At 38.5% G+C, this 12,356-nt stretch overlaps 1 protein-coding gene across 1 annotated transcript in view; it reads right to left on the bottom strand.

Annotated features, from left to right (window-relative positions):
• Window positions 1-12,356, bottom strand: part of DNM2 (dynamin 2) — a 1,995,561-nt gene that overhangs the window by 878,852 nt on the left and 1,104,353 nt on the right. Inside the window, exon 14 of the mRNA XM_044082335.1 lies at window positions 11,087-11,116. Within this exon, the coding sequence (XP_043938270.1) occupies window positions 11,087-11,116 (30 nt within the window). The remainder of the gene's footprint in view (window positions 1-11,086; window positions 11,117-12,356) is intronic.

Genomic DNA, 12,356 nt, shown 5'->3' with positions numbered 1-12,356 from the left:
AAGGCTCCACAAAAATCACGTAAGTGCATCCAGGCTTGCCTCCTAATGGATATGCCTGAATCCACTGCACTTGAGGCCCCTTTGGCTGCATGCAAGATAAGCCTCATGGACAAATCTGAAATGGATTGAAGGGTAGCCAACAGAATATTGAGCCTCAGCAGAAATGGTGCTGGAAAGGGATTTTGAAAGTTCCTTGATCAAGTCCTTCTGTAGCTTAGTAAAATTTGCCCAATAGTTTAGCGACCTAAAAGCAAAGGTCACTGATATATAAACACGCTTCCCATATCTGTTCATCATACAAGACTCCCTGTTAGGGGCATGAACAGATGACCTTTTTTCAGCAAGTTCCTTCTTGGTGGCTGCCGCCATGACCATGGCATCCACTGTTACCCCCTTATTTAAGAATTCCTTCCCAAAAGGTGGAGCCAGAATCCGATATGACCTTTCAAGGATTGGCTCAACTGAGTCAAGTTCCTTCCATGCCTGCCTAGAGACCAAATCAATGAGCTCACTGTCGAGCGGAGTAACCCAGGAGGTAGATGGGCCAAGATCCAAAAGCTTCCAGAAATACTGATTCCTCCGGTGAAGGATTGCTGGTGGACCAATCACCTCTCTCTGCTTAAGGATCTTGAGAAAGTCTCCAAATGAGACATCTTCCAGGGTGAATGTGGGGACCCTTCTCCTTCATCAAAATCAGTATTCTCCGTGACTGACTCTTATACAGAGTCCAAGTGCCTCCTCTTGCACTTTCTCTTCTGAGGGACTTCTTTGGTGGGATGTTAGAGTGAAATGTTGGAAGAGATTGAAAGACCCTGTTGGGTGGTCTGGATTGCCTTGAGCTGGCTGTCCCTGTGACGTAGAATGATGTGGCTCTAAGTGCAGAGACATCTGGGAACTAGACTGGAGATCTGAAGGGGCTGGATCTGTTTACCCTGTCGGAACAGAAAACACTCCACTACCTCGAAGGCAGATTGCTCCGGACAGAAATAAGACAGCGGCTCTGAGAAGGCAGGCTTGTGGAGCACTGCTTCCCTCTGCCCCAAAAGCAATCTCCCCGAGGCAAAAGGTGGAGCTGAGCTATCCAATGCTGAAGCTCTGAGGGGCAGAGATGGCTCTGAAAACCTCGGAGTCAACTCCAATGCCTCGGAACCGACAAGGCAGCTGCAGCTCCAAAAGTCATCTGGATCCGAAGAAGTCTTAGCCGGTGCACTCAGAGAAATCTTCAGATCTGAAGATAACAGGACCTTCGAATCTGAGCCAGAGGACCCAGAAGATTCAGATCCAGGGACTCAAAAACAACCAGTGGGATCAGAGAAGGAGCAGGCAATGGTGGGGTAACAGATTGGTCTCCCTGACCTGAAGAGGTAGGGACCAAAACAACACCCACTTGTATCTGTGCCAAGAGGAATCTCCTCATCCTTCTGTCCACACCTTACTCAGTTAAACTTCTGGATGAACAAGATGAGGCAAGGGATGGTGACCTGGAATGCTGTCTCTCCAGAAAGGGAGAGGGAAGCCAAGAAGGCATTGGATCCAAGGATATAGAATATTTTGCTCTTGGTAGTGCCTTTAGATATGAAGGGCTTGGATCCAAAGATTTTTTCGTTGGAGCCAAAGTGGAGTGGATCTGAGCAGATTTTGGATCCGGTCTCATTTTTTTCTTTGGCGGCTCTGAAGAAGGAATCGAAGAAGTAGACAGTCTTAGAGACTTAGTCAGGGTCTCTCTAGTTTTTGTCTTGGGAGATTCAGCCCCACCTATAGCCTCTCCAATAGAAGATGGAAGCAATCCCTTTAAAATAAAATTTTCCTATCTGCTACGGCCTTAGGATTGAAATTTTTGGAGACAGAACAATCTTCTTTCAGACATTGAGGGTCTATAAACAATAAACACAAAGTGTGAGCATCTGAAAGTGGCAATTTATGCCTACATTTCTTACATTTATTTGAAGCTGCCAGGTTCTTTATCAGACATGATGACTTGCGATAGAAAAGGAGACAGAAAACAGAGAAAGATGAAAGTTTTTTCCCCTTTAAACGTAATAAAACAATAAAGAAATACCATCAATGCTACAAAGAACTACACTAACATACTACAGAAAGAGAAACTTACAGAGTATAAGAAAAAATGCCAACTACAGTAAAACAGAATTACACAGAGTATAAAGATTAAGGGAAAATGTATTTATATGTTAAAACCATCAAAGGGAAAAAATTCAGTGCAAGCTCAAGAGCTCAGGCTGAACACATCTTTCGGGAAAAGCAGCAAACGAGATCTACGGTATGTTATGAGTTGGTGCATTATGGGTAAAGGAGGAGCTAGAGAGCTTTTTGGTGGCCACGAGCTAAAGTAACGGCCAAGTCGGATACGAGGCTCAGATCTAAATTCAATTCTGTCAAAGTACACTGCAGAAAATTTTTAATATCGACATACTTGCCATTCCCAAAACATTTTCTCAATTTCTTGTGCTTTACATCTCCAACATTTACTATCTCCCAGATGAAAAATCCACTTAAGTCTACTTGGGGTATAAAAATGCCTATACAAGCAATTTCATCCAAAAATCCTACATCTTCTGGACCATGCTGCAATAATTAGGAGACCTACAGATTTCTTCCAACTGAACTTTTGCAATTTGCTGTTCTATGTTTAAAAATTTTTTCTAATCCCATCTGACTGATTTTTGTAGCTATCAAGCAATACACTACATTCCACACAAACTATCCCCTTTTTAGCATCTGCTTTAGACTAGGCTATAACTATACTTTAAATGGTCTTTCACTTAGTACTCCCTTATGTCCTTCTCTTTCCACATACTTCATCTCCAACCTGCAGTCCAAAATTCTGCTTAGCCTCACCCCACTCTGTCACCATTCCCTCTCAAGCTATTTACTCCCAGGGCCTTGATTCCTTTGATAATTTCCCCCAGTAAATGCCAATCCCCTCTTGCCTATTTTTCTATACCTCTTCTTGCAGACATTCCCAATGATAAAATACCCTTTTTTCAATCCCCAGACTGACTGTTACTAGAACACCTTCTACTACTTTATAAACACAATAATCTATATGTCTGTTATGCCTCTCCTTAAGGACTTGCATGCAAAATGTTAGTCTATTTCTTGAACTCCAATGTTTCATCATCCTTTTCCCTTTGATTTATACCCTTCTGCTTGTTATGAGCCTTAACTCCATAACTATGAAGTGACCCTCAGAAATCAGGTAACCCTAAGCCACCTAATACCACAGGGAAACTCAACTTACCTCACTTATCTTTTGGCTTCTTCCCTCCCCTAATAACTCCCTTCAATTCACTGTAATCCACAACTCCTCCTCTGTATTATAAAATATGCCTAACCTGTACACATAAGACTAAAGGGACTTAAAGTTTTCACTGCTTGTATTTTAGCATCCATACCCATAACCTAGAACATGCAGTTTCTTACTTGTTGCATCATTTTCTCTTCCTTCTCTTACCACATAACATTAGCTGCTGTTAAGTGAATCCTTTTTAATCCATACACCTAAATAGTTCATCTTATCATAGGTTCATAGATTAGTGCTAGGCTAACTGCCCTTGTGGGCCATTTTAAGCCTAGACAATTACCCCATGTGAGAATCAAACCCTGCAACTTGTGTCTCCAAGGTAAGCTTCTTAACCATTACGCCAACCTCCCACCCTATGGCTCTATAAGTATGGGTATTGCTGAACCAATTCAAGCATAGGTGTCGTTTACCTCCACAACTTTTATTTCATTTTCATTTATTTGCTGAAAAGGTGTGCAATTGTTTCACAATGTCCCAAAACAATGAACTGCCCTTTTCTGGATTTATCACATACAAACATATTACCTGCAACAAATGCTAAATTTCTTTGATTACCACACTAATTACATTCTTTCAATTTTGAATCTCATTTTTTGTGTTAATGGCTCTAAACAGAATACAAACAACAGAAGGGGAAAATTGACATCCATGCCAAGCTCCTCTGTTCAAACATAGCTTGTCAGAGAGTACTCCTCCCACTTTAAATCTTGTTTCTGACCCTTCATAACACATCTTAATTACCCCTTCTTATTCTATCAGGGAGTGCAAATGCATCAAGACTTACCAATAACAGAAGTATGTTCTTACATTCTGCTCTATTCTGTATGACCAGTTTTCTATTAATGTTGTCAAACATATTTGCCTCCCCTCCACAAAACCACAATGATCCATATTCTATCAATTTTGGCAACACCTTTGCTATACTTTTAGCTAGTACAGAGACGCACATTATAATCATGGTTTAAAATTGACATGGGTCTATATGAAGCTGGGACTGAAGGGTCTTTACCCTCTGTGGGAAATACAGCCACTACAGCTTTCTTCCAAAATGTCCCCCTCCCCCCTTTAAAATACTAAGTAAAACTCTCCAGATCACCTTCTTCCTTCCTGTCTAACCTTTCACAGGAATACCACCTATTCCTGGACACTTCCTGGATGTTTGATTATACATCCTGGCTATCTTATTGCTTCCTATCTTAGCTATTAATTGCGGAGTCTCATCTTCATCTAGTCTTGACATAATTAAGTCTTACATACATATTTCCATTTCAGCCTTTTCCTGGTTTCAACATTCCTCTGCTTTATACAAACTTCCAAAATATCGCTAATACATCTACAGAATTTCTTGATTGTTATTCTTGTCATAGGCTCCCTAGGTTGGTAAAAGCCATTGCTATTTTCTATTAAGTTATCATGCTAAACGTTTTTATGTTCTGTAGAGATTAATATAACATATTTGAACCTTTTTAAACTCATGCATATTATCCAAATTGTTCCTTATTTTCCCATTAGCACTCTGCAGTTTGCTCTTCTTGTTCTGTGAAATTCCTTGTTCTGTGAAATTCCTTATTCAGCAATACTTCAATTTTTGTTAACGCCTCTAAATAATTCTTGTCATTTCCTTCCCATATCTTTTCTTCCTTTACTTCTACTTATTTTTAAAATTACTTTCTCATTTTCCCACTCACTACCTATCCCATCTGAAGACATTTATTTATTCCCTAGTAACTGTAAAATTATTTCCACTATCCATTTCTCTTTTTTAACAGGCAAGTAGGAAAGTGCCAACTTCTTATTTTAACTTCATTATCCTCCATCTTTACCCAAGTTTTTATTACTGCATGATCTGAAACAGTTTTTGGATGTGACACATGCTTCTGTGAAATATTTCTAACCAGTCTAGCCAAGTTACTGTGCCTTGGGGAATAAGTAAATTCTGCTTGAGACCTAAGTTCTTACTATAGGCAACACATCTTCAATACCACATATTCACTTACATTAACTCAGAAATCTACCATCTACCACCTTTTGTTATTCTTTCCCCTTTAGGTACTCTGATGCATTCCTTCTTTGAAGGTTAGGCGCCAATAATTAGGCAGCCGGAGTTCTCGCTGTGACCCCTAACGGGAAAAAAAAGAAAAAGACTAGACTAGGTACTCTGATACATCCTCACTGTTACAAATGAAGTTTCACTCTCAATCCATAAATAATATTCCATCTGAAAGCTGATTAGGGAGAATAGGGGTGGCATAAAATCTCCAATCAAATCTTCTGTCAAAACTGGAACTTGCCTATAATAAAATTACAAGATTTAGCTTTGCATAATTCATTCTTACACAACCCCTCCTCCTGTCCCTCTATCTCTACCCTCATCCAGCCTTATATGCATCTTCTGCAAGTCAATAAATTACCACTAAGTGTTGGAAAGATTTCTAACCCCAACTCCTTCAAAACAACACTAAAATAAACTCTACGTATATCATGGACACGCTTATGCTATGACCCAACTTAATCCACTTCCTCTCCTATAATACTGTTGTACCAATCTTTTCTCCCACCACAACTCTGCCTCTGCTTCTAATAAAGTCTACTGATAGTCAGTATTCCTACAGCTTCCACAGCTGTAGTCTTGGACATTGCCTCTTGCTCTGGGCTTATCTCCTATGTATATATTTGTTACTTTCTGTTTTACAAATGTATCTTCTGCATTCTTACTACTTTATGAAACTTCATACTATATTATGTTTTCAATTTAATGACCATTTTCTAGCATGCTGTTTCAATATACATCTCATACATATTGTAATTAACGTAATTTTAGTTATAATGGTCATGTGTTTACTTTTGCTACTTGTACTTTTCTGGAACTTTTCTCCTTGGGCTTCCGCTAAAAATGGGCTGCTAACCAGTCGGATTAACTTGGTCAATGAATGTCAAATTAATAAATAAATAAATTTCTCCCAAAATTGTCTTAAGTTCCATGACAATTAATACATGCCAGTGTAATCATCCTCCTTTGTCAAAAGTCCCTTACTGCCATAAATCTACCATTATTGTTTCCTTCATTTATCAATATAATTTGGAGCTCTTCTAGTAATCATTATTAGTCTCCTTTTCCTATGTCCCTAATACTCTAATGAATATCCATCCTGAAAATCCTCTCTGTTAAAGTAACATGCTCATGTCTATCAAAATGTGCCTCATGCAACACTTCTATTTGCACCATACATTTCTTAATTTAAATCCATGTTCTTTGCTTTCTGTCGAAACCTATAAGGCCATTTACATTCCATGGTAATATGCACAGTGTGTCCATTATGACAAAGTTATTACTCCACCCTATTATACCTAACAGCTCTTTTCAATCTGTATTTCCAACTTTTAGCTTACATGCATACACCAATGATTGGTAGGCTAATTTCTTATTCATTTGCTTCTCATTCTCCATTTGAACCTGTGTCACATTTTTCAAGAATTTTTGCTTTAATGAAAAAACAAAAAAGGAAATACATTTTCAGAACCATATCCCTTTTAACTTGGAATAAACACACAAAACCATGTATATTGTTAAAGTTTACCTCTCCAGATAACAGTAGTTGCCTCAAATTGACAGCTACACTCTCCATCACCTAATCTAAAATTAAAATCATCCATGTTTAAATTTTTGTAACAACCTAAGTTTCCACATACACAGATTGCCATCTGTTCTTTTCTCATATCTATTCCCCTCCCAGATATGAAAAAACAGCTTGCATACCTTCAGTAAACATTACCTTTTAGCCCCAAGAGGGAAAAAATGCACTGGCTGCCACTGAATAAACTAAACTGTAAACTGTCCTAATAAATGCATTAAAGTTTTAAGTCTGCTGGGGAAGCAAGTACTTCATTAGTCATTAAAAGCAAGTCAGCAATGAGAAAAAAAGAGCAAGCAAATTGTTCATATTTCCTATGGCCAATTGCCTGCACATGCAGACTTTGTCACTCACCAACAGCATCTACTACTGGAAAAAGCATGCTAATAACTTTGCAGATTCAAGAAACTTATTTTTCACACCATTCATAATTTTGTCTCATTTTTCAAGCCTAATCGCTATAGTCCTTGTCTACCACTTAAACCAAGGACATTAACCAAGACATCCTCCCTTGTAAAAACATATATGATCAATACACTCAGACCCCACCCTTTCCTTAGCAGCCCAATATCACATCATATTAACTTTAATTTGCTTCTGCCCCGCCTTTCTTACAGAGCATAGTTTATATATTTTAAAAGTAAGGAAAGTACTTGCCTGCTTTGACATAGAGCAGTCACAGATAAGACCCCCCCCCCAAGTCTTCCATCTTAAATACCCCTGACTGAACATTATAGGACACTGTACTACAATATAACATGTAAATTACATCATGAATTTGTATACAAATATTAAGAACAAAAATTAATTTACTTACTTTTTCGTTCCCTTCAATGTCCTTTTAAACATTACGAGTGGTATAAGCTTTACAGTTCACCCGACAGTTTAAAAGTCAAAATTCCAATATTTCTCAGATGCCTTTTCTTGCAAAGCCACATTTCACGAATATTCATATATCCAATGGAATAGATGCTTTAGTTTCCCATTTATTCACTAATTTTAGTGATGCTGGTCTTCTTTTTGATCATCTCCATTTCCCAGCAATCTCTAGTTCAAGTCCAAAGGGTCCTCTGATTCTTCTAGTCAGCTGCTGTGCTTCTGTCCTACTTCTCAAGTATTCCTCTTTGGAGCAATGGAAGAGGTTTCCCTGACAAGGTCGCTATGGGTTTTGTTACTGTCAAAATTTTGAGAAGCAGAATCTACTATTCCTTTCTGAAGGCAGCTGGATACAGCAGCTTGAATCTCATGCCTGCCACTCAACAATCCCTGACTGCTAGGATAAACTTCCTTCTTTTCTGTCTGGTATACAATGAAGAATCATTTTCCACAAACACTCAGTCTTTAATTTTTAATAATCTTCCTTTCTGTCACAATTTTGATAAGTACAACTCTTTTTGCTGACATTACTGCATCTTTAATATACAGGTCTTGGCTACTTTCCCGTAGCCAGATTTGGAACATACACATGATGTGTTCTCTTAATTAACTGTGGGACACCAGTCAGTTGCTTATTTGTATTTTCATAAAATTAATACATTCCATTCTTTTCCAGTTTCTCTGGTACAAAAGAAAATCTCATGTTTTCTCTGCATGCTTTAGCTTCTAATTGTACTATTTTTTTTTTTTTGAAACAGCTCTTCTTGAGATACCTCATGGTCAGCCAGACATTTCATTCCAACCTCTGAATAGCTAGTTAAGGCTTCTATTTTCCCAGTCTTTTGATATCTGACTTGATATATTCCTTCAATGTTCTGTTTAAACATCTCTGGGTGCATTTGTTTTTCCCTCTCTAAATTACTGGAAGCCATCTCTTTAACCAAAGCAGACACCTGAAATGCTTTTTGTTGAAGCACTACAAAATTCTTCAAAGCCAGCATCTCCTCTTCTCCTTTTTCTAGTTGATTTTTCTCTCCGGTTCTCCAAATTTCTTTTCTGCTGGCATTCGGGAAGTGTACCTACATGCCAGTAATTGATTTTTACCCAGGATAACAGCTTTAATAACCCCTTTTTCAAAGTTTTTGTTTTCACACTGGGAGAGCTCTAATCATTCAAATGAAAAGTGTGTTGCCACCTTGTGGTTCAGTTCTTTAATTGGGTGGCTTCAAAATGGAATTGTAAGGCTATCCCTGTCTATGTTGGTTTTGCTATGACAGCTTCAAATCTTATCTCACATCCCAAAAACAAATGGTTATTGAATTGTCAGTGCTCTACACATAATTACTATGGATGTGCATATGCATGAGCATGAGTGTATATGAAAACACATGTGGTAGTGTGCCTGCAAATGTTGACTTTTCTTCTGACAGTGCACATGCAGAGTGGCAGTGGTGCTTAGCAGGTGCAACATGCAATACTCCTGCTAGGTGTCATCCAAGGGGACGGCCACAACTAGCTCTCTCCCCTCAGAATGGGTGAGCCAGCAGTAGCCACTCACTCCCATTCTCTCTGCAAGCTCCCTCAGGCAAAAGAGCTACTAATCAAATTCTGGTTACCTGGATGACAGTCAGTGTTTTGTCCCTCTACACCTCTGAAGCTAGGCATCTTCGTTTACTCTTGTATTGCCATTACTATTCTCTCTATATTGTATTTTGCAGTCTAACTCTGGTACCAGTGAGAATGAAACTTCCCATCTGAACTATCCTAAGCCAACAAATGTATGGAAATAACACTTTTTTTCAAACTCATCTGAATATGCCCGTAAATTCATATACAAAAGAAAAACTCAGGAAAACTGACAAAAGCAGCACAATTACACTTTGTGGTTTCTATTTCATGACGCATACCTTTACCTAATGGTCATCAAACATCTTCCACCAATGAGAAGCACTGCATGGTCATCTATGGGGAAAGGTGACTCCCAGAACTACAGAGAATTTTTAAAGTGAAAGCATCTGCAAAAAGGTGCCTGACCAGTAGATCACATTCTATGAAACTCCTGGTCAACAGACTAGACTATCAGATTACTCTACTTTGCAACTTTTCGCACAAGATGACACTGCAAATTTTTATGGAAGTAGAGAGGTAGGCTGCTAGGCACCTGAACCTGCATTTTAACATTACAATTCTGAAATAGGGTCTGGCTCCCTGTAACTCTGAAATAAAGGCAGTACGGAAAATTAATGAAGGAATGAAAACTGTACTAAGAAACCCAGAAATGCTAGAAACTCTTACTCTACTTTCAATATTTTCTATGCCAGTCTCAATGACCTAGGCATGAGCAACTGGAGAAAAAAGTAAACAAACCGCTAATTTCAAGAACTACCAAGTGTGGCACAAGACAGCAATGAACATAACAGCATAAAGTTCACAGTTTTTAAATGATGGTACACAAACCTCACAAAGTACAATTTGTTTTGAGAGCAAGTAAATGCAATTAAAAAGGGCAGAAATATGAAGAGCAAGACAATGACCATTAGTTCATTTATTAGAATTCAGCACTCATTTCACCTCTACAAAAGGTCAACAAAACATGCAAATTTAAAGTTCCACACATGCAGAATGCAGCAAAGAAAAGCATTAAGTATGCAGTTCTTAGAGTTAGTACTCTGAGTATAAAGCATATTTCATTCTTAAACACTTGCTAGGCATTCAAAGCACAACATAAAAGTAATTCCACTCAAGCAGTCAACTTGGCAGTAGTTCTGCTCAAATCAAGGTTCTGGAATATGGCACAGTCAACCAACCAGCAGAAAAGAAAATGTACATCACTATTTCCTCCTAGAAGTTCTGGTGGACAATTATTCAACTACTGAAGGCAGCAGAAAGATCTGCGTTGTGCCAACAGAATACCACTGTGAAAATATATGAGCAAACATCCATTTCATCTTTCCTGGAAGGGCAGCAGAAAAAGAAAGTAACATGCAAGGTATAGGTTAGACACTTTCTTTCACTCCATACAAATCTGCCATACCTGCAGGGTTGAAATTAGGAGAGCAGAGGCAGAAGGCTCACACAATCTACAGATAAAATGACTGTTCAACTTAAAAAGTGCATGTGGTTGCAAAGGTTGGATGGCTGGCACAGAACTGAATGGCAAGGGCTATAAAACATATTAAAATAGTTAAATACAAAACATGCTCTTTTCATTATGTGATTTAGCCTACTGAAGAGGTTGCTGTTGGTTAATACCCACCCTACAGGCAGCTGCTCTGTATAGAAACAGCTGAGGACAATAACAGGTTTCAGTGGAGTCCACAGATAAGTTTAGAGGAACGTGTCAAAGGAGAGAGAGAGAGTAGAGATTATGAGAACAAAGATAACTGTAAATAAACCAATGATAATCAAATGAGTATGAGAACAAAGATAACTGTAAATGAAGCAATGATTATCATGTCTGCATGAAAGACAACAAGCAAACTATAATACGTAACTACATCAAGGTAAAAAAAAGCTGATAATGTACATCATCATTACAAGGCACCAGTTTTTTTATGTAAAGTCCACTTGGTAAACTAAAACATTCTGCAAGTTAATGTATCATGACAACCCCTGTATTTTTGGTAGCTTTAGTGATGCATGTTTTTGACAGCAAGAAATATTCCCAAAAAACAATGGGGTATGCTAGCAAAAGTTTGGAGTCTTGGTACTAAAGCACCCAGAGAGCACAGTATAACAAGAAGTACTTGATTACACATTTTCTAACCCTTAAACACTAAAGACAAATAACTTTCTGAGCTGATTAATTGCATTACTTATATGTCTACTGATAAAACATCCACGTGCAGTTCTACTTCAGTCTTAATCAGCACATTTAGAGTTTTTTCCTTCTGTGCTTCAGTCACTAATTTTTCTTCTTCTCAATGTAAAGTACAGTTTTGTACCTACCATAAATGTAGATGTTCGAAGATCCACATTGCTGCAGTCCTTACATATGGGTAGTCCGCTGTCCTCGGTCGGCCCGAATACCAAAGTATTAGGCTATGAGCAGTTACAAGACTTTACCCACAGTTCTGGGTGCAAGTCTTTGCATCTCCATGTGTTACAATGCACAATTGTTCAGACTTTTAAAAGAGAATGGGTGCTCACTTGTCACTCTAGAAAACAAACTTGCTGGTATTTGAAGTTAAAAAGGTACCAACAACTACTGGGATATCAGCAGCCAGGCAGGCTTCTCTAACATTTCTTGGAACAAGACCGTCATTATGGACAAACATCACTTACCGTAAAAGCTGGTTTTCAAAGAGATGTCTCCGTAGCAGTAAACAATTCACTATACCGGTCCACACATTTTTTCTTAACAGCTGTCCTCATTCCTTGTGAAGGCCAAAGGTGGTACCATGCCAGTGCTGGTACTGACAACTTGTAAAAACATGATTCCAAAGTTAAAGAACACAGTCATGCACCTACTTCAATTCTTTCAAACTCCTAAACTTCCTTAAGGACTGTGTGCTTGAAGCAAATAC

Source organism: Protopterus annectens, chromosome 9.part0 (assembly GCF_019279795.1).
Source record: "Protopterus annectens isolate FY-2018-M chromosome 9.part0, PAN1.0, whole genome shotgun sequence".
NCBI classification, from domain to species: Eukaryota; Metazoa; Chordata; order Ceratodontiformes; family Protopteridae; genus Protopterus; species Protopterus annectens.
Note: the sequence above shows the minus strand (reverse complement) of the source record. Positions and strands in the feature narration are given on the sequence as shown.